The sequence below is a fragment of the Anolis carolinensis genome, chromosome 5 (genome assembly GCF_035594765.1).
Source record: "Anolis carolinensis isolate JA03-04 chromosome 5, rAnoCar3.1.pri, whole genome shotgun sequence".
Lineage (NCBI taxonomy): Eukaryota > Metazoa > Chordata > Lepidosauria > Squamata > Dactyloidae > Anolis > Anolis carolinensis.
In genome coordinates, this window is record NC_085845.1 from 189477872 (window position 1) to 189501363 (window position 23492).

General features: G+C 39.3%; 1 protein-coding gene across 4 annotated transcripts in view; it reads left to right on the plus strand.

Moving 5' to 3' along the window:
• ptpro (protein tyrosine phosphatase receptor type O) overlaps positions 1-23492 on the plus strand; it is a 132571-nt gene that overhangs the window by 87130 nt on the left and 21949 nt on the right. For 3 of the 4 annotated variants that reach the window (XM_008118630.2, XM_008118631.2, XM_062983132.1), the window contains exons 7-17: positions 320-525; positions 1677-1797; positions 3588-3781; positions 4569-4680; positions 7649-7800; positions 8501-8621; positions 9888-10027; positions 13092-13224; positions 14355-14475; positions 16737-16805; positions 22974-23057. In XM_008118630.2, the coding sequence (XP_008116837.2) occupies positions 320-525; positions 1677-1797; positions 3588-3781; positions 4569-4680; positions 7649-7800; positions 8501-8621; positions 9888-10027; positions 13092-13224; positions 14355-14475; positions 16737-16805; positions 22974-23057 (1453 nt within the window). The remainder of the gene's footprint in view (positions 1-319; positions 526-1676; positions 1798-3587; positions 3782-4568; positions 4681-7648; positions 7801-8500; positions 8622-9887; positions 10028-13091; positions 13225-14354; positions 14476-16736; positions 16806-22973; positions 23058-23492) is intronic. The other variant, XM_016996575.2, reaches the window with a different exon arrangement.

The window sequence follows — 23492 nt, forward strand, 5'->3', positions numbered from 1 at the left end:
TGGCAGTTTGTCCCACTGAAATCAATTAAGCTTATGTCTGAATAGACACTTATAGGATGGTATTGTAATTCAGCTGAACTTAAGTCCCATGTAAATGAATGTGATATGTTGATTAAGACCTGTTGGTTTTAATGGGCACCAAATGCTTTGTCTTGATCCAACACCAATATGCAAAGCCTAGGAAAAAATCTTGTTGGACCTGAACTCTTAGAATCCCAGCATGGCCAGAAAAAGTAATTTTTCAAGCTCTACAAATTTGATCACCAATGAGAGGGTCTGTCTTTGAAGATGGTTTCTACCTGCTTTGATATTACTTTAGGCCCCACAGGGGAGTGGATAGAGGAACTGACTGAGAAACCTCAGAATGTCATGGCAACTGTGCTAAGCTCAACCACTGCCTTACTCTCCTGGACCACATCATCATGGGAACCCAGCAACAGCAACAATACCATTGTATCTGTTGTATCATTGACATGCCAAAAGCAGAAGGAGAGCCAACGACTTGAAAAACATTATTGCACTGAGGTGAGAAACAGAACTGTTTTGGTCTGGATCAGTTTGATGGGGATAAGTTTTGACTTAGGCCTCTTCCACACAGATGAATAAAATCCCACATTAGCAGATATTGTGGGATTTTCTGCCTTGACATTCTGGTTTTATATGGCTGTGTGTAAGGGCCCTAAGCTGTCTGAGCAAAATGATTAAATCAATGTAACTGACACATGTTGGTTCCATTGGCTTCAGTTGTTCTGCCCTGGGCATGACTTAAGTCAAGATGTATGTTGGGTTTTTATTTTATATGACATTGAAATTCATTAGTGTTGAGGGCTGATTAGAGTGTCCTGAAATAAACATACACAATGAAGGTCCTATGAAAGAGCCTTCTTGTTGTTGTTGTTGCTGCTGCTGCTGTTGTTTTTGTAAACCTTCAAATCATTTGTGACTTGAGCCCCCGGTGGAGTAGTGGGTTAAAGCCTTGTGACTTGAAGGTTGGGCTGCTAATCTGCAAGCTGCCAGGTTCGAATCCCACCCAGGGAGAGCGTGGATGAGCTCCCTCGATCAGCTCCAGCTCCATTCGGGGACATGAGAGAAGCCTCCCACAAGGATGGTAAAAACATCAAAAATATCCGGGCGTCCTCTGGGCAACGTCCTTGCAGACGGCCAATTCTCTCACTCCAGAAGCGACTTGCAGTTTCTCAAGTCGCTCCTGACACGAAAAAAAATAAAAATAAAAATTTGTGACTTATGGTGATCATAAGGCAAACCTATGACAGGATTCCTTTCCCCTTTCTGGATGATAAACTGCCAGAATCTCTTGTGGAAAGGAATTCAGGGAATTTGAATGCAAATGAAAAACATCCGTTTATTCAGATTGTGATGCCAAAGGATCAGTCTGAGAACACTATGAGACTCCAGAAGAAAAATAAATGAGCCCTAGAGCAAAGCAAGGCTGAACTCTCAACATGACGAAACTGACGCTATGGATATGTCAAGGGATTGTATGATTTATTATATAAGGTGTGTATGCTGAATGATAAACTGTGAGCAACTATGCATAACACGAATGATACCCTACATTTCAGGTTTGGTTCATTAATTTTTGGTCCTGGGACAATCCTGAACTGACAAGTCTAATTCCTTCACTGCCTTTTCCTTACTCTGTTTTGCTTCTCTAGGTGAACACAAGTAGCAGCTTCATTGAAAACCTTGTTCCTGGTGCTCAGTACAAAGTTGTAATCTACTTACGGAAGGGACCACTGGTTGGGCCTCCTTCTGATCCTGTTACATTTGCCATTGGTAATCACCTCTTTTTATTTCAAAAAAGGGGAATGAGTATGGTGATGCTGAACTGCATTTTACCTATTAGAATGAGGGTAAGGTATTGTGGTAGGATTGAGGGCCAAATGTCTTCTCCTGAGATGCTCAAGAATCCATATGGGTTGCTTGAAATCTTATACAAAACCAGTGGGAATCCACTTGTGGTTGTGAAGGATGTTTTCTTTTTAAAAGCTAAGCAGTGTATGGTAATTACATATGATTTATAAACTCCTGAAGGTTTCTGGAAGGCAGAAACCTTTCTGAAAGTCAGATAAACTCCTCATATCTGGGGAGGGCAGAAAAAGTGCTGTGTAGGAAGTCTGAAGGGATGGCATGTGGGAGCGAGGAGGACCAAAGAAGCATCTTACATTCTTACCTGTCTAGTGCCATTTCTCATGCTTTCAGTCCCATCCACTTGGTAGAACAGCATTCAGATAGGGCCCATGCATGAAGAATACATCTGATGGGAGTTATAGATCAAAACACCAGGAGCACCAAAGGTTTCCTACTCTCATTTCAGGAGATGAAGAACTTCCTCACTGTGAGAGCTGTTCGACAATGGAACTCTCTCCCCCGGGCCATGGTGGAGGCTCCTTCTTTGGAGGCTTTTAAGCAGAGGCTGGATGGCCATCTGTCGGGGGTGCTTTGAATGCGATTTCCTGCTTCTTAGCAGGGGGTTGGACTGGATGGCCCATGAGGTCTCTTCCAACTCTACTATTCTATGATTCTATGAGATAAAATAGTTGCTTTGCTTTGAATCTAGCATTCCATATACCAATCTTCATCATCCTGGTGCCTGTTCAGATATATTGAACTACAATTCCCATCATCCTCAGCCAACAATCCCTGCTTTATCACATCTGGAGGGCACCAGTGAAATATAGTAGAGTCTCACTTATCCAACACTCGCTTATCCAACATTCTGGATTATCCAACGCTTTTTTGTAGTTGATGTTTTCAAAACATCGTGATATTTTGGTGCTAAATTCGTAAATATAGTACTACATAGCATTATTTCGTATTGAACTACTTTTTCTGTCCAATTTGTTGTATAACATGATGTTTTGGTGCTTCATTTGTAAAATCATAACCTAATTTGATGTTTAATAGGCTTTTCCTTAATCCCTCCTTATTATCCAACATATCTGCTTATCCAAAAGCCCGTTTATGTTGGATAAGTGAGACTCTACTGTAGTTGTGATTCTCCACTTAGTCTATTTAGATGGAAGAATTGAGGGATATATACCATCATATCAATGCAGTATGCTTATCTCTATACTTAGGTCCCCTTATTTTTTCTATCATACCTTTTCCTGTTATCTCCTTTGTTTTGGGTTTAGCATCTGAATGCCCAGAAACTAGATGATAAGCTTGTTCCTCTTACAAACAGACATCTGTGTTTTTACTCTATCAAGACATTTGTTTCCTTAATATACAGGCTAAAGAGACATATATTTTGTACAAAACTGTGAGCAAATATAAAATATCATCCAGCCTATAACAACAGGCTGAGGATAGCTAAGCCACCCAATTTTGCATTTAAAGTGCTTACATCTAGTAAGCAATGAAATAAGAGATAAAACTTTCAAAAGCTTGATTAGCACATTGTGTTCAACATTTCAGATTGCTTGGAAAGCTTTGGTATGATGGCTAAATAGTACTAAGAAACACATATCCATACATGCTCATGCACAGCCTACTCCTTTAGTAGAAGCATCTTTTCAACTAATAGTAAAAATGTAAGTGTCCTTTTCATTTCTGTTTTGTAGTGCCAACAGGGATAAAGGATTTAACTCTTTATCCATTGGGACCCACTGCTATGGTCCTCAGCTGGAACAGGCCTTACCTTGGCGTCTTCCGGAAATATATTGTAGAAATGTTTTATTTCAATCCTTCAACGATGACCTCTGAGTGGACAACATACTATGAAATAGCAGCAACAGTCTCTTTGACATCATCCGTGGTAATGTGCTTTGGTTATGGTCTCTTACACGTGCATATTCATACTTGCTTACAAAAACAAATTCCTGCAGATTTTTAAAAATCTAAGGTCATGTTGGCATCATTGATTCATTAGATATATTCAAATGCAGCTATTCCTTCAGTGATCTCATAGTCATGTATATGGCTCTCTGTACCTACCTTACCTGATTGAGAGAAAGCAAGAGGCCCAAGATCACTGAGGGTGCATCATCACTGTAAAATTAATGCAGTTAAACAGCACTTTAACTGCTGAGCTGCTGAACTTGCTGACCGAAAAATCGGTAGTTTGAATCCAGGCAGCGAGATGAAGTCCTGCTGTTAGCCCAGCTTTTGCCAACCGAGCAGTTTGAAAACATGTCAGTGTGAGTTAGATCAATAGGTACCGCTCCACGGGAAGGTAACAGCACTCCATGCAGTCATGCCGGCCACATGACCTTGGAAGTGTCTACTGATGATGCTGGCTCTTTAGCTTAGAAATGGTGGTGAGCACCACCCTCAAGAGTAAATTTACAACTCCCATGATTCATAGCATTGAGCTGTGGCATTAATTCTACAGTGTAGATGCACCCCTAGTGATTTCCCGGTGGGGACCTGAGTTGACATCTCCCACGTTCCAATTTAACAATGTTCTACACTGTACAATTCACTAGATATGGATAATTTCCATCTGCGACTTACGGAAAGAGAGGCAGGGAACAACATCTTGCTTTAATCAAGCATGTGGACATAACTCTTTTTCTTCCTGACCTTTCTTCTTGTTTACTCAGAGAATAGGCAACCTGCTACCTGCATGGTATTATAACTTCCGAGTTACTATGGTGACCTGGGGAGAGCCAGAGCTGAGCTGTTGTGACAGTTCCACTATCAGCTTCATAACAGGTAAAGCGGGATTTGATGAATGCTTGACAATACGTCTGTTTTGGTTCGTGACTGTGAAGCTTGCTGTTCACCTGAGGACCATTTAGATGGCGATAAGTTGGACATGATTTGAAGGCACACAACAGCAACAGTAACCATTTACTTTATAATGCAGAGTCTGCTGCCTGAAGCCATTGCCACCCTTTGCCTTGAGATGTATTGGAATGCAAAGCTATATGTGCCATTCAACATGGCTTGTGTCTTTTAAGCTAACCTGCTGATCTTAGGTCATGATGAAGAATATTCTCTCTTGTACACAATGATAGACCATCAGTATTATTGGTTTCTACATGAAGGAGGAGGGGGAGAAACATCATTCAAATGAGGCAACAGAATACCTCCAGCTAGTCCTTTTCCTCCTGCCTGATAGTAATCCTCCTTAGGTCAAGCACTCACGGATATATTCTGCTTATTCAGAGTGGTGGTAGTTATAATAGTAATGGTAAAAATGTTCTTAATTAACCTCTAGTCTTGTTTCAGGTCCAAGACACACATGCACACATGCATCTACAATACAGGTTATGACCTGTTCATCATTTGAATTGCATTAGAATATCCCTTGGGGGAAATGACAAGTCCCAAGGGCTAGAACTCTGCACTATTTCATCAGAATGAGGTTGAATTTTGGCCTGAGGCAACTTGAGGGAAAGAAACAGCTCTATCAGAGGCAGTGACAAAAGAAAAGAAAGGGAAGATAGCTACTCTGCTAGGAAAAGCAGCCCCCTTCCCTGTTTGGAAAATATTTGTGTTGGTTCATTCTCTTTCCTCTAAAAAAAACTGAAGAAACAGTGATCTATTTTCACTGTTCGTGAACATAGCTATGTTATTTGGAGGGCATTTGGTCTCTGCTTTACAGGGGACTGTAAAAGAAACACCTTGAAGTCCCTAAAGCCATTTATTTATTATTCCTTGGACAGCAATATATTTTCCTTTGTTGCTCTAAGGAAGTCATTTTTATTCAGAGTTTGTCTTCGGCACAGCTTGTGCTTTGTAAAGGTGAGGGGCTGGGGGTTAGCGCTCTCTTGAGCTCAGCATATAGGGCAATAAAGAACCAGTGTTTCTCTGTGTATGAGAGAAAGGAAGGAATGGGAAAAAAGGAAGGAAGGAAGGTCATGATGCTTTTATAGGATATATTGACAAGCTGCCACAGGATGCCAGCATATCATGAGATCTAGTGAGAATATTTAGAATAAAGATCATCAGAAACCTATATCAACTTTTACTTAACTTTATGTATGACCTCTCTATCCATCGGAGGATACATTCCAGGACTTTGCATGGATACACAAAGCTGGGGATAATAAGAAACCTTGTTGTGGAAGCATACCATAAAGTCATGCTAGAGAACCTCGGAAATGCATAGCAAGGACTTCTCTCTAGGCATCACTAGGTCTTCCAGTACAACACTGTGGTCAACCTCCAGTAAAAGCATAACATAGTATCTGTTGGTGTGCTTAGAAAATGTCTAGTGGATTTTTTTTCCAGATGTGTACCAATCCCACAGATATGGGGTTTTACTGTACAGTACTTGGCTTAATACCAGAAGCACTGGGAAACTCTGTTAGTGCTTTGGTCCTATTTGTATCAGTTCCATAGCACAATGGTCATTTTGCCATCTCTCTACTATATGTTAACTAACAACAGCCCTATTTTGGATATGAATGTCACAGAACTGCCATGTACTAATTCCTGCTAATTTATGAAGACATGACTTCCATAGAGGATTTCATCTGAGATGATTAATTGTACAAATATATAGGAGATTATGCAAAAGAAGGTTCCAAGCAAAGCGGTGGAACTTAATCCCAGTTAGATGCTTATAAGATTGTAATATGAACGGTGATCACCTATTATCTTCCAATTTTGATAGTCTATCAATGAAAACTTGGAACACATTTATTTTCTCTTGAGGCAGAAAGTAGCTGACCTGAGTCCTCATGAGGAGTTAGGGCGGGATCCAAATAAAGTTTTGTTAAAGTTTTTATTAAAGTCGGATTGTCTGTTCATGTGACAGGAAAGGGAATTGTAACTAAACATGAGATAGGAATTTTTCAATAGTAGAACAGAGCACATTGGAAGATAGTGCAGTGCATTCTCTTTCATTAGAAGTTGTAGACTAGCCAGCTCCCAAAAAGGTGTGTCCTGTAACGTTGGATTTCCTGCTTTGTTGGGGGTGGTGGTCAAGTAGTGTGTTTGAGCGTATTTCCAAGCCTGTGGCTGGATTCACACTGCCAAATAAAGTAGCTTCAACTGCATTATATGTTCAGTGGAAACTCATTTAACGCAGTTCAGTACTGTACAAACTGCATTATATGGGTCTGCGCTGACCACATCATGTAATTCAAACTGCATTATTTGTCAGTGTAGTCTAGAATTTTGCTTCTTCACTTCCCAAAGCTCCCCCTTGTGGTCAGATGTTGGAGGTTTTTTAAAGCTGAATATGAAAAGGAATCCAGAGAATTAGTCTGCATCTACACTGGTATGACACCACTAATGTGATATGACACCACTAAAACTGTCACGACTCAATGCTATGGCATGATGGCATTTGTAGTTCTACAAGATCTTTTGCTTGCCAAAGAGTGTTGGTACCTCACTAAACTACAAACCCCAGGATTCTGTACCATTAAGCCATAGCAGTTAAAGTGGTGTTAGACTGCATTAACGCTACAGTGTAGATGCACCCAAATAATTTAGCAATGTCCTCTCTAGGCATTTCCTAGGTCCTCCAGCACAACCTTATGTTATGTTTCATTGGAAGTTGCTCATTTGTTAGGGTTCACTGTTATCTATAATTTTGTGTATCCATACAAAGTCCTGTAACATATGGGGCTCACATTGTATATACATATTGTAAGAATTTTTTAACATGCACAGATTAGATGATGGTGGTGGTGGTCATAATGATGCTTTTTTTCTCCCCTAATAGCTCCAGTGGCACCTGAAATTACTTCAGTTGAGTATTTCAACAACCTTCTCTATGTCAGCTGGATCTATGGTGATGACAACACAGATCTTTCCCATTCCAGAATGCTGCACTGGATGGTTGTTGCAGAAGGAAAGAGGAAAATTAAAAAGAGTGTAAGCCTGACTGTTTTAAGTTACTTTGGTTATTGCATTCAAGTAATAAAAAGGCCATGTTAAAAGAAAACCATGTTGTTGAATCTGCTCAGTACATAGTTGGCTTCTTATTAGTTTTTCCCATAAGAAATAGTTGACAAGCAAATCCTCCTAGTGCTCCTATTTCGCATTTGATATCACAGACTTGTGTCCACAGACTCTATTTCAATGCCCAGGCTACATTCCTCCCTAAGTATTTATTTATTTATTTACAGCATTTATATTCCACCCTTCTCACCCCGAAGGGGACTCAGGGCGGATCACATTACACATATAGGCAAACATTCAATGCCTTTTAACATAGAACAAAGACAAGACAAACATAGGCTCTGAGCGGGCCTCGAACTCATGACATCCTGGTCAGAGTGATTCATTGCAGCTGGTTGCAGCTGGCCTTCCAGATGGTTTGGAAACCAATTTTACATATTCCTGACAATTACCATGTTGGCTGGGGCTTCTGGGAATTGAAGTCAGCAATGTCAGGCAGGCCAAAGGTTAGGAGCCACTAGTCTAGACTGATGATGGACTCTTCCTCATTGGAAGAATGGCTTCTAGACAAACTGATGGACAGCTTGGTCTTGCACCTTAGGGAACCTGCATGTGAAGGCCAAAGAAATGCTTCCTTCCCACTTTATAGAGATGCTTTCTGCACTTCTCTTAGGTGACTCGGAATGCCATGACTGCAGTGCTCAACCTTCCTCCAGGAGACATCTACAATCTTTCAGTAACTGCTTGCACTGAAACGGGTAGCAACACCTCTGCATCTCAGCTTGTGAAAGTTGGTAAGTCTTTCTCTTGAAACATTGCAAGCCTTCTTCCAAGGTTGCTACAGAGTTTGGACTATAGTTCTTGGAGTTCCTCAGTGCTCTTTGAAGATTCTGGGCATGGTAGCCCAAAAAGTAACTTTTCCAAATCCCCGAATTCCTATGATATGAAGTAATAAGTAGTTTACCTGGGAAAATGAGTCAACTTATTCTCCCTTCCTGTGACTTTAGTAGCTTTGGTATTAAATATATTCGCACAGTTGCCCCTCTATATTTTGTAGATTTAATTTTAAGGATTGTATTATTTGCAGATTTGATTAATATGATGTTTCTAGGACTCTCTAAATCAGCCCTCCAGGTGTTTTGGACTTCAACTCCCACAGTTCTTAACAGTAATTGTGTGAGTTGAAGTCCAAAACACCTGGAGGGCCGGTTTGCACATGCCTGCTCTAAATCTTCCAGTATGACTCTGTGGTCAGCTTCTACCAGACATTACACTACATAAAGGTCATTTTTCTAGGAATTTCTAGGTGCTCCAACATGATTTTGTGTTCAACTTCTGATTGAAGGAGTATGGCTAGAGACTTACAGATGTTACTAGTGGAGTTTAGCAGATACTTAGCTTTGCCAACCCTAAAAGACAGGAAAAGAATGGGAACTGTCAAAGAACAACTTACAAGTTGAACTCCATATAATTTCACTTTGGCCATAAGAATCCCGTTTAAATTATTTCAGTGGGCATGGGTATAAATGTCAGAAAACCAATGGTCTGAATTTTTGGCTGCAAGTGTAGCAAACTGAAAAATGACATACATGTGTTGATGCAACATCATCACTTTTTTAAATGTGCATTGAACAAAGTTTGGTGTTTTTATGAACTGCCATTGACATGACACAATCTCTTTTGATTAAGCTCATAATAAACCACTTTAGAATGACTGTTTCTTACATTTAATGTAGTAATGTTCTTAAAGGAAATAGTGCAAATATAATAAATTTTAGAAAACACACGTGTATGTACTGAAGTTAAGCTTTTATTGCAAAAGGAAATGAAGCAATAACTGAATGCTGCAAAAATTGAGGCAGAGTGGGGATTCTGTTGCCTTGGAACATCTTCCTGTTTTGAAATTGCTCTCTATCGCTGAGTGAGCTTTGGGAAGAGTGAAATATCTCTTGAGGAGTCATAAATAAAGAACTGGATCTTGTTTTCCCCAGCAGATTTTGTCTGCTAGACTTTCCTGCTGGCTCCCAATGTCCCATATAACTTGATTCTCTTGTCCCAAGATCCAGCTCCTCCAAGATCACTCTTTGCTGTGAATAAGACCCAAACATCTGTGACTCTCCTGTGGGTGGAAGAGGGAGAAGCTGATTTCTTTGAAGTCTTCTGCCAGCAGGCTGGCTTGAACCAAGACACAAAGATCCAGGTATGTGTTTACTCTCTTCTCAGCTTTGGCTCATCTCTTATTGAACCTAATCGTGGTGGTTCAAATTTAGAATCTGTTTTTCTTAGTGGTTAAGTAATTTGTACTGTTTAGAATTTGGTTAAGAACACCAAAATGATTATTTTAAACTGAATGGTTATTTTTGACTCAATTGCTATTTTTAACAAAATGGTGTAACCTCAGAAATTATGTTGTAGTTTTTGTTGATTTGTAGCTTTAATTAGGGGGGGGGGAGTTTAATATTCAAAAGTCTACTTTGAGCTGTTATGCTCCCAGCAGGAAATAGAACTGGGCAAGTAAGTAATAACCTTGATATGTAAACATCATTCTGGATATATTTCCAATGTGAGAGGATAGTGTTATAGTATGTTCAGCTGGGTGCATGTGAAGTCATTTCACACATTCTATCAAACATGTGTTTATTTGTATTGGAAATTTCCAAAGTGGTGTATACTAACAACATAACATATAGTATACAGGGTTCCCTCACTTATTGTGGGGGTTAAGTTCCAGGACCACCTGCAATAAGTGAAAATCCACGAAGTAGGGACACTGTATTTATTTTAATATTTATACATTATTTTAGTAGTTATACTCTATTTTAAGTCTTTATCAACCAATTGTGTGTTGATAAATTGCGTCTTTCTCCTCCCGTTGCCACTTGGGCTCCTTTTCTCTCCCTTTGGCTTCTCCTTCCTCCCTTCCTTAGGCTGTAAATTGTAATTTTTAATGATTTATAATAGTCTTTTAGAGTTTATTGAAAAACCGCAAACCAGCGAATCCGCGAAAAGTGAACAGCGAATTAGTGAGGGAACACTGTACATTAATATGTACAATCAAAATGTGACTATAAAATAAGTCCTAAGGAGAAACAACAAGGAGAAATTTCTGTATTCTTGTAAACCACTATGCTTGTAGGGCAGCTATAGTCACTGGCTAAACAAGTGACTTGCTTTCTTTGATCCATGTATCAGGGTCGTCTTTTTGGATGAACACCTCAATATTCTTCTGTTCCCTGGCAGGATATGACCCTATTCAAGCTCAAGTCTTTTCCTTCCAGAGGGCAGAAGGTGAATGAATTGGTTCTACAGTTGTGGATTAGATGAGGGTGGTGGTGTCAACCCTCAGGGATATTCATTTCATGCACCACTGGCTCTTCTGAATAGTTCTTGTATCTGTTTTCCCCTTTTCATTTCCTTTGGCTCTGTTACTAAAAAGAAAGCCATCGAGGGGTTTCAGCCTGTGTGCTATAGTGTCTCCTAGCTTGGCATGTGAAAGTGAAAGCCAGCAACAAGTTCCTGTTTTATTCGATTTTTCATAATGAAGGAAGCTGGGCAAGGTCTAATTTGAATCTGAGGTCAGAGCCTTGATCTCAAGATTCAACCAGTTCTGATTGAAATCCCAATTTTTTTGTTTTCATGCTCTTTTAAAAGCAGAGATTGCTAATTTTAATTTTATCTGGAAACAATTAGTCTTCACCTTGAATTTTATCTACCGGTATATTAAATATATTTTGCTTTGTTAAATTTTATTCTGTATCACAATACTGTTTTAACTGTAAATGTTTTCAGAAATTACTCTAGGAGCAGTCTAGAGAGAATCCAGTCATTAAAGGTGCCCACAGTGGTAATATTGCTGGCCTTGCTGATGTTTTGTTCTTCTTCATTGCATTGTGATGGTTGTTATGTATGGGCACATCTTAAGGAACTGAAATAAAGGGCACACACTGTATAGAAGATAGGTTTGGAACCACCTCACTTACTGATATGAGTCATATTGGGTTTTCAAAACTGTGTGAAAAGCCAGAAAACCATATAGATCACTAATCTGGTTGCAAAAAGGGAAATGTTGAATCATCTTTATCTTGACTTGGCTTTGCCACCACATCCCATTTATCCTTCTCTATCACACCATCGTAGAGTCAAGAGTGAAAGAACTGAGCTGCATGTTGGGAAGTGCCATATGATATGGTGTTTCTTGTAAATGGGCAAATGTTTATGACATAGAAGAGGATATCCCCATCTTGGTGTGCTTGCCAGATGCTTTATGCAAACTACATCCTGTTTTTTAGTGTAGCATTTTTTTTTCATTTTCACAGTGTTTAAGTGGTTACCCTGACTGTTACATGATGTCTTTGATTTTTTGGATATTTTGGACTGCAATCTTCACAATCCCTTACCATTGTCTGTGATGACTGGAGTCTTTGGTTTATGCAACTTCAAAAGGTGTAAGCAGTATAAGCAAATATTAAAAGGGCAGTACTGTTTTGACTCTAAAGGCCATGTGGAAGGAAACAGCAATCCACTACTCTGTCTGAAGTGTTACTCCTCTAAGTCCCCTTCCACACAGCTGAATAAAATCCCATATGATCTGCGTTGAACTGGGTTATGTGGCAGTGTGGACTCAGATACCCCAGTTCAAAGCAGATATTGTGAATTATCTGCCTTGATATTCTGGCTTATATGGCTGTGTGGAAGGGTCCTTAGAGGCAGCTCACAGATGTCACATGTTCATTTGTCATGTTCCACGACATAGGAGCCAATTTGTGCATCCTTCACGTAAGCCAGGATGTGGCTTGTCTCTAGTCCAGACCACAGTATATATGTGGTGAAGTAATCACCTTCTTGCATCACTGAGTGTCTAGGTTGTTGGCAGTTTAATGTATGTGTATTACAACACTGTGGTGATTACAAGAGGTGGCAGGCAGTTAAACCTTTCTCCAGAAGGACACAGTGAATTCACTTGTACCATTTGCTGCTTTAGAGGGTATAATTTGGCCTAATGGTTTTAAGCTATAGAAGAGCAGATTTCAATTGAACACGAGAAGGAAATTCTTGACAATGAGAGCAGTTTGGCAGTGGGACCAATTGCCTCGAGAGGTGGGGACTCTTCTTCCTCTTGGTACCTTCAAAAGGAGCCTGGACATCCTGCAGGGGCTTCAACTTGAAGGCCTATGAAGCCCATTTCATCTGTATGGTTCTACAATATGAAAGAAACCTAGGATAAGTAATCTACCATGTATTCTTCCTTTCCCAAACAAATGTAGGAACCTGTTACAGTGTCTTCACATGTGGTGACAATCTCCAGTCTTCTACCTGCTACATCCTACAACTGCAGCGTTACCAGTTTCAGCCACAGCAGTCCCAGTGTCCCAGCCTTCATCAGTGTTTCTACTATGGGTATGTTGCATTTTTGTCCAAGTTTTCATTTGTGAAATAGAAAGCATGTACCAAGACATTTTTTAGAAAACAGCTGCCAATGGCCTGTGGTCCAAGTGTAGGAGCCTCACCTGCCATTTCAAGGTGAAGTGCTTCCTGCTCAATCCACAACATGCTTCTAATAACACATTTGAAATTGTATTATGTGTCATTATATAGGATGGGATATATAGTAGAGTCTCACTTATCCAACATAAACGGGCCAGCAGAACGTTGGATAAGTGAATGTGTTGGATAATAAGGAGAGATTAAGAAAATACCTATTAAACATCAAAATAAATTATGATTTTACAAGTTAAGCACCAAAACACCATGTTATACAACAAATTTGACAGAAAAAGTAGTTCATTACACATTAATGCTGTGTAGTAATTACTGTATTTACGAATTTAGCACCAAAATATCACAATGCATTGAAAACATTGACTACAAAAATGTGTTGGATAATCCAGAACAGTGGATAAGTGAGTGTTGGATAAGTGAGACTCTACTATAACTATTTTAATAAATTTAATGAAATTAAACTCAACAAGACCTCTTTCTGCCTGATTGTGTGTATTTTGCCATTTTTAAAAAAATTCCAGGGATGTATCTTTTGACTTTTTTGATTCTTTCATTTGAGGAGGATTCATTTCAAAATTTTACTTTTTGCTGGGTGTGATTGCACAAGACTTTTGCACCTAATCAATGATTTCCTGCAATATGAGGCAAAATTTTGTTTTCACATAAAAAGGTTCATGCAAAAAATTTTTTGCAAAAAAGTATATAATTCACACAAATTGCAGTGTTTTCTGGGTGAATATATTAGGTTGGTTTTTGTTGTTTTTTTTGCAAAAAGTTGATATTTTGTAAAAAGAAAAGAAAAGAAAGAAAGCTTTTATTTACACTAATGACAAATCTCAAATTATTGGGGTTGGGGGAAATCTTCATGGAAGATGGCTTGTATTTTTCAATGGGGTATCTCAATATGTTCTTACATGTTCTTGCTTGGGGCTAAAGATCTGTGAGTATTTTATACATCTCTACATCATACTGATATCAGTCTTCACAATAATATCTTATTAATGTGGATCCTTTGCTTGCCTCTGCAGTTACCGAGATGAATCCAAATGTGGTGGTGATTTCTGTCCTAGCAATTCTGAGTATCCTTCTGATAGGGCTGCTACTTGTAACTTTGGTAGTGCTTCGGAGAAAACATCTCCAAATGGCCAGGTAGGTAAAAAACAGTTCCCCTTGAAACACTCCTGAGCCTTGTAAAGAAAAGAGGAACCAGTTCTGTGCTTATTTGGAGGGCTGGAGACCTTCTGGCCCTCAGGACGCTGTTCAACTTTTGTTTCCGTCATCTCCAGTCAGTCTGACCAATGATGGGGCACAATGGGAATTGCAGTTGAGTGTTCTATGAAGGGAGACACATTCCCCTGTCATTTTTGTAATGCTTTGTAATCCCAAAGCACACTGATGCCAGAATAACATTTCTCTTTCCTTTCAAGGTTAAAGATGTATATAATTGCATTTCAAAGCATGACTTTGAAGAGTTGAAAAAAGAAGTGTTAATTGGTTCCCCTTGCAGACATGGTGTTTTACCAGTTGTGATGTATTTGATGTACATTAGAAAACCCAGGTGAAACATGTGCACTTGGATTAGGACAGGTCTTTTAAATTGGATTATGTACGTTTGGGCCTTATTTATAGCTACAGCTATTATCCAGGGTAATTCTCACACTTTTTTTCAGTTCCATGACAGTGCTGTCTCTCATTTGCTCACTAGTAAAAGTAAAACAATGGCAGGTAAATATTTGATACTTAAGAAAGGGCTACAGTTAGATTTTCTCTCTCTTATTAGAAATTATAAACAGCCAGGCAAGTGATGAGGATACAGGGGTTGGATTAAGACCAACTGCAGGGTTGGCTTAGGATCAGCTGCATAGCTAAAATATGGGTAAATTCCATTATTTTCTCGATCTTTCTTTCTTCTCCATTTAGAGGGGAGAGAGGGGGGTAGAGATATTCAAACTCACATATTTTGCTCTAAATATTTTCCTGATATGATTTGTTCTACTCCTGACCTATACCCAAAATTTAATCCCAATTAAAATAGATCCATGGACTTAGTTGCAATTTGGTAAATTCTGTTGATTCAATGAAATCTTTCTATTTGAGTCTAACAGTTGGATTAAGTAGTTGAGCTTCCTTTATGATGTGTGCACACACACACAAAACACATTCATATAAAACATCCTTATCCTAGATCATAAATGGCTTATCTAATGTGCTCAGAATCCATCACGGCATATTGTTTAGGTGTTAGGTGCTTTACTGAGTAGAATTTATTCCTAAGTGATAGAATTACAGCCTACATTGAACTTATTCATTGCTTTAAATGAGGACTAGGAATATTGAACTCCCCCAAATGCTGTTGAATTGTAATTCTATACTATGCTGCTTAGGATTGTTGGAATTTCACTCAACACCATCCTTGTCTAGATAATCAAGAAGGACTTAGATATGGACTATTTGTTTTTATGATATTTATATGCCACCTTTCCTCCATGGAAAACTGTGTTGGATGTTCAAAGTAGCCTTGCAATCAGCTCATCTCCAACCCCTTTATGCTTGCAAAAGTTACTCTGTGAGTTTCATGTCTCATTGTGGATTGGACCCCGGATCTTCAAAGTCCCATTGTAGCATCTGAATCACAGTTGTCAATTTGTTAGAGTTCACACTCTGATAATAGTATATACAGGCATAAGCCAGCCTTACACCATTGAATGTCTCTTTCTGGTTGATGCAGAGGTTGAAATTCCCTTCCTTTCTTCCCCTTTCTTTCCCCCCAAACTTAATGTAATCACTGCAGCCCCCTCCCCCCTAATCCTAGTAGTCATTTTGTGATTTATCAGAGCCAGGGAGGGATTGGAGAAGTATCTGACACCCAGATATGAAAAGATTGTATCCTCCAGTGAGCTGTAGTGGAGGATATAATCATTTCATGCCTGGCTACAGGGACATAGTCAGATGTTTCGCCTCTGACCAGCCATAATTATGGTTTAGGCCTGGCATGGTACACCAGTAATGGTATAGTATTTTCAGGGGCTGATGAATGGCCAGTTGTATTATAAGATTGACTATGCTATGCTAGACTGTAGGATTGTAGCCCAATACGTCTAGAACCGGTCTCTATAGGTGACATCTGTTATCTACTTATAAGCCATATGTACATGGAAGCAGGTTCTCTTCCTACAACAGGTTTTGCTCTACCATAGGAGCAATATATTGCTGGCCTCTAACTGTTATTAGCCTGAAACTAAATAGGCAGCTGTCATCCAGTGACTTCTAGAAGACCACCATACTCTCAGTCTGGTCTAGAGATTACAGAAGAACAGGAATATGGTCTGGTATCTTATTAAAGCAACATCATTATCTAAGCTACATATTCTTATATCTGCCAGTAATAACTTTGGGTCTTCCTAAACCAGGGAATGCGGTGCTGGAACCTTTGTGAATTTTGCTTCATTGGAGAGAGATGGAAAACTCCCATACAACTGGTAAGTATATGACAAAAGATAGACTACTGCTTTGCCATTTGTCATGCTAACTTAACTTCCCTTGAGATTAGTTATTTTACAAAATAGAGGTTGCCATGTATTGGATATTACAGTTATTATGTAGCTGGTGGAGTTGACATTTTTCATGAGAATGAAAAGTATTTAACTGTCACTTAATGGAACACTTATGCTGATAGAAAAGAAAACCAAAGTTTCAAGGTAGTTCACACTGATTTGTTACAAGACTTAGAATTATGACTCTTGCATTCAAAGTTTAGGAACTGAGACTCAGACCCTGTAGTTATGCCAAGTAAAAAAAAAAAGTCTTGTGTTTGGATGGGTGATGGATTTATGTGGCATCAACCTGCTTTGCAGCCTTGTGCCACCAAAAAGTGATCCATAAAGCTTACAACGACTCTAGAATGGTTTTTCGGGCTGCAGGAACATGTTGGAAAATACCACGTCCCAACTGAATCAAGTTGCCTTCTCTTTATACAGAGGAATATTTGATTAACTGAGTATGCAATTTTAACATTATTGCCTTCAAATATATCAAAGAGGTGTATATTTCATGGATTATTTGTCATCATTTGTTTTACTCCTTTTATTTCCTTCATACATTGCAATCATCTGGATGGCACACAAGCCTCCCCGCCCCCCCAATTTTGTCCTCACAACAACCCTATGAAGTAGGTTGAACTGATTAGAATGCAATTGACCCAGGATAAACCAAGTGAGTTTTGGAAGAGTTGTGACTGCAAACCTTGGGAAATCCTGCTCTAGATTCAACTGTTAACTACTTTTAAATGTAAAATGTTGGTTTTTAGTAATTACAATGCTGTGATTCTGCTGTATAGTGTTATAATCATTTCAGTTTACAATTATGGTCATTGCATAATCACAATAACAAAAGTACACCCCCTCCCAGTCTCAGTCTCCTCCAACACAGTCATTTCCAAGCCCCAAGAAAGCAGGATAGTGGGCAATTACATATCCAGTCCTCTCCTGGTTGTGGAGAGCACTGAAACAGAGAGGGGCAAAACAATTCCCATAGGAACTTCCCTGTCCCCAGACATCTCCCCAGCTATTTGACTCAGTATGCCCCATGACTGGAAAAAGGCTGGACATGTCATTACCATCTTATTCTTCAGACACATCAGAAATAGCTGGTTTTGGGCAGGGGTTGCAAGGCTTCAAAGATAGATTTTTGAAGGGTATCACTGGAAGACCTTGAAACTATTTCTCTAGTTACATCAGTAGCAGGATCACAGTCTTTGGTTTGAGTTCATATTTTAAAAACTGGCAAGTCAAAGTTCATCATTTCAAAGCTCAGAAAGCTCCTGCCATGCATTCACCAAAGTTAGTTTCTGCTCATCTCATGCTGGCATGAATTCTCTTCCAAAGAACTAGCATAGTGGGAAAACTTTAACCTTCGAAGCATTGTGTTTGATTCCATTTGATTCATGTCTTTTATCAGTATTTCCACTGAGAAACTGTAATATGCAACAATGGCTGCACCAATCAGATACCAGTCAGGCAGATTCTACATTTTTTCCCCCTTGACATGTTTTAAAAGTATATATCCTATAGCAACAAGGAGCCTAAAGTGAGACTTAAAAATCCATTATCACTTCAGAGATATATTTGAATTTGGTAACAAGAGTTGTTTAATGGAACTTCAGTACCCCAAAGCCTGTTAGGTAATTTATTTTATACTTCAGGGCAAAGCTCACAGTATAACACTTTGTATAACTTTAAAATTGGTGTTTATGAAATATTTGCAAACTATAAAAAATGCAGATGTCAGTTACTTTTCCCCATTTATTTGCTCATTAATTCAAATAATGCTTAGGGAAATTACCTTTTTGGATTACAATTCTGGCCATAATGGCTAGAAAATCCCAAGAGTTGCAATCCACAAAAATTAACTTCTCAAGTTCTGGTTGTGAATAAGAGGCCACTGATTTTTTTTGGAAGTTGCCAAGAAATAGTGCAAGACAAAATTAATGGGTTTTCAAAGCACCTTTTGATACCACACTCTCGACATATTGAAAGGTTTCTTTTTTCTGCTTCTGGTGAACAGGACAATTTCTTCATACCTCCAGTCGTGTTTGTTGTTTCTGCTCTGACAAAGCAGCCTGTTTTGTCTCATTAGGCCTCTGTTTTATCATTGTATTCAACTGTCACCAAAAACAGACATAAATACAACACAATCTCTGGGGGATATGTTCAGGTATAAAATTACTTGGCTTCTGTCCCTTAGCATAGGGCCTAGAGATTCCCAAAGAGGTATCATTTCCAAAATTCAGCTGGGTCCTCCAGTAGTAACAAGTGGAAAGCATACTATGGAATCATGCTGGAGGATCTAGCAATTTTCTCGATAGACTATTTCTCTATGGGTCAGGTAAATGAAACCATTGATATGGGTTCCATATCTTATTGCAGAGAGGTGATGGGAAGATAAATACCATCAACATGTGAGCTGTTTCAGCCTTGTGTTGCTAATTTCCCTGTTGTCATTTTTACCACTGCTGGTATCAAGAAGTAATTCAGGTTGGTGTGTATCAAAAAAATGATGCCAGACAATGTCTCCATCTAGTGAGCAAGCCAAACTTTATCGCTCTGTCACTAGCCAAAACTTCCTTAGTGTCATCAGGACAATGGCCTCTACCAAAAGGAATGAACTACTGCGGAAGGACAGAAGCTAGTATTAGTTTCATACTCCAGCTCAAGAGGCCATTGCAGCAAGAGCAAGAAATAAATTTCCAGTACTGGAGAAAGAGATCAATTTTGATTCCATGTTCATTGACCAACACTAAACTTTTCCAAGTAAACAGAATAGGTGAGGAGAAAGGAGCTTGGTTCTGATCCAAGGGGAAATGCCGCCATGCATTGCTTCTCCATTTGTGGTTGATCAGTTATGGGTTTAGTTTGTACAGCAAATATAATTTCAAATATCTCTGTCATTTTAGGGAGTAGAACCAGCTGGCACAAATGTTAAAATTGATTTGCTATGGCACTGAAGCAATTCTTTTGATGATAAAACTACCCCAATGAATGAAATGCCACCAGCAAGCCCTGTAAATATTGATGCTACTAATGAACTAAGTGGAAATCAACCTTCAGTTCCTGCTTAAGCTCCCAAGAGCAGATAGCCGTTCACAACAATCATTAATCTCTTTTTTTGGAGTTCCTTTGATATAGTGTGTACGCTAATGGCACCAAAGGCGGGAGATCAAAGGTACTCGCTAATTAAAGATCTAAGCCTGAATAATGTTAATTAGAAACTTAAAGCTGAACAGCCCAATGCTATGAATAAAATTCAGTCCCTACAAATGGTGACAGATACTATTGCAATGAAAAAAGTGCAATTGCAGCCTTTAGCTGGTTTACTCTCCTCCAAATCCCATCTCAACACAGCTCTGTCAGCAAGCATTAAATTTAATAAAATGCTACACACGGTTGCTCAAATGTTTTTATGCTATCTTTTCTTTGAGCTGCATATGTGAACAGGCAAGGAAATATGAGGATTTATTTTGGAGGGGGGGGGAGATAAATATCCCCTCTAATAGAAAGCAACCATTACAACTTCTTGGATATTCTTTTTCAGCTCGGATTTTAATCTTAGCCAGGTTTTAATCTTAGCCAACTCTCTTTCTGTCCAGAGAGCCCATGAGGGCATCTTCGGGTGCATCTACACTGTAGACTTAATGCAGTTTGACACCTCTTTAACTGCCATGGCTCAATCCTATGGAATTATAGGAGTTGTAGTTTTACAAGGCATTAGCCTTCTCTGCCAAGGAGTGCTGGTACCTCACCAAACTACAAATCTCATGATGCCATAGCATTGAACCATGGCTCCCTACCAAATGCAATTATGGTTCCTTTCCAGATGATCATTGTTCTTGCCTCTGTGACACCTGTAGTTTCCTCCCAAACTTTGGTCTTCCAGGTGTTTTGGACTCCCAGTAGCCTCAGCTATCTTGGGGTGCTAGGAATTGAAGTAGAAAACATAGGAAGATGACAGAAACACTGGTGGTGTCTCAGATGTAATGAAGATGAACATTTGGCTAAGAGCCAGAACTGCTTTTCAACCAGAACTGGGCAAAAGGTCTAAGCTAAATCTATCTAACTGGATGATATGGCAACCCAGATGGTTGGGAGGAAGATCATGTATATTTGCTGCCATTCTTTTAAAGGCCCACATGATAGTTTGTTTTGTTTTAAGCATTGTGATGCACCTAGTGCTTCAGGGAGGCACATTGTTTCCTTTTGGGGAGTTTTTATTCTTTTCTTGTCCTATGCTGCTGCTACTAGGGTAGTTCAGTTAGAAGGCTCATGAGCCAAAACTAGCTGCCAGTATCCACTAGTATTGTTTCAAATAGCAGACTGAATTCAAGGGCATACAATGCCTGGGTCTCCTTTTCCTTCCTCGTTCCTGATGTTTTGACATTCTTCTGTTACACAAGTGCAACATTCAGGCTAAGACAGAAAGCCCTGGCCTCACCTGTGAATGGTACACCCTTCAACTGGTGGGTAACACCTCCATGACAAGAACAGTCCTGATAAATACCTTGTTGTTCTCCCTTTTCAGCTACTTTTAAAACATCCCAGGCTGGATCTACACTGCCTTATATCCCAGGATCTGATCCCAGATTATGTGGCAGTACAGATTTATATAACCCACTTTAAAGCTGATAATCTAGGATCAGATGCTAGGATATAAGGCAGTGTGGATCTAGCATGAGACCTGCTACCTAGAAATTGGTGAAAGGCTTCAGATGGTTTAGTAATAAGGGAATTTACTATCTTTTACCTAACTCAAATAGTTTCATGTCTAAGCTATTTTTTAAAGAAAGAATCAGGAAGTGGTTATAAGTCAGTGCTTTATGGCGTTTATCTCAGGGCAAACTGGCATTGCACAGGCTGTTGCCGCCTTCTTATAAAGCTTTCCCCTGCTACTGATGGGAAATCCAATCAAAAGCTGCTAGTCGTGTCATGTTCTCATCATTTACCTGGAACAATGTAGCCATTACACTTTTGTGTCAGCATTATAAGGTTATGCAGAAACATGGCCACAGATTGCCAAAGCAGCACATTTATGAAATTGTGAGGGTGCTCATCCCAGTATACTGTTGCATTTGGGTCATTGTTCAACTACTGTGGAATACCTGTTTTGTATGATAAAGTCCTATGAGCCAGGCCAATTTGAGTGGGGTGAGAGGAGCAACTCACTTATCATTAATCCAGTTAAAATCAATAGGGTTTAAGAAACCACAGCTTCAGGATTAGTTTGTTAATCCTGTCTGCTAATGGTGCATCATGTACTTATGATACAGGGTTTTGTACCTATTCCCAAACTCTGTTTTGTGCCATTGCAAAAGAAACACACCTTTCTGCCTATAGGGATCCTGACCGTTTGTTTTTTTTTTTTTAAAGAGGGAAGCTGATGATGCTTCAGTGTTATATTAAGGATCTGCTTCAAAGGGGACCCATGGTGTGCTGAAATTAATTCATCTTGCTTTGTGCAAACGCCATGGAGAATTAAGAGAATTAGTAGTTTACTCTTCAGGGTTTGATTTCTTTACTATCAACTTTAGGTACATTTCCACCATTTTTGTCCCAACACAATGAGGAAAATTATTTTGGCCTCACTTTCCAGCTAATATGACCTGGCTGTACTATCAAGAATGCTGCATTTCACAGATATCGTGAAGTAGTTGCTCAGTCCTAGAAGATGGGCTCCTCCCTCTTATCTACACTGCAGAATTATAGCAGTTTGACATCTTATTAACTGCAATAACTCAGTGCTATGAAATTCTGGGAATTGTAGTTTTACAAGATATTTGCCCTTCTCTGTCAGAGAGATATGCTGCCACAACAAACTACAAATCCCAGGACTCCATAGGATGGAGCTATATGTTAAAATGGTGTTAGTGCAGTGTAGATGATCTCTTGAGCCAGTTGGCTTTGAGCATATCCCTCTTTTCTTCTGAAGTTGACTCCCAGCCAGTCTTGGGGAAAAATTTAGTCCTTCTGAGCATTTCCCCCTTGCCTGCCTATGTCTACCATGTGATGCATTGACTGCTTGACTTCTGTTTGCCATACTAATCCTCCTTGCTCTATTTTTTGTTAATCTCTGTGTATGTTATCTATTAATACTCACAGGCGTAGGAGTGTATTTGCTTTCCTAACCCTGTTACCCTCCTGCCTTTGGACTGATTATCTCTTGGCATTTTATATTAACCCTTGGTAAGTGATTTAATTGTTCTCCTCTTCTTTGCTTTGATGCTTTACTCAATTTGTTTGAAGCTTTCAAAATTAAAATGGATTGCACCCCTTGGAATAAAAGAGGGACAGGAATGTGATGCTTCCCAGACCTACATTTTGTTAAAGAAAGTCTTCTGGGAATAGTTACATCGGGAAGCAATGCTTCTGTATGCTGTGGATAGGCTTTAATTACACACTAGTACATGGCATTTCTTCCATAGGAAACTCATGTTCCATAGCTAAGTGCAAGCCCTTTTTTGCATGCTCCACATTGTTATATAGCACCCTTTTCTGCATGGGCTAGATATTTTCCAAAATAATTGGTCTATTTTTTAAATCTGTCATGTCACAAATTAATTGGTGGAAGCTCAGTGCATGCTAACAGTGAATGTGTTCAAATGTGCTTTAAAATATTGG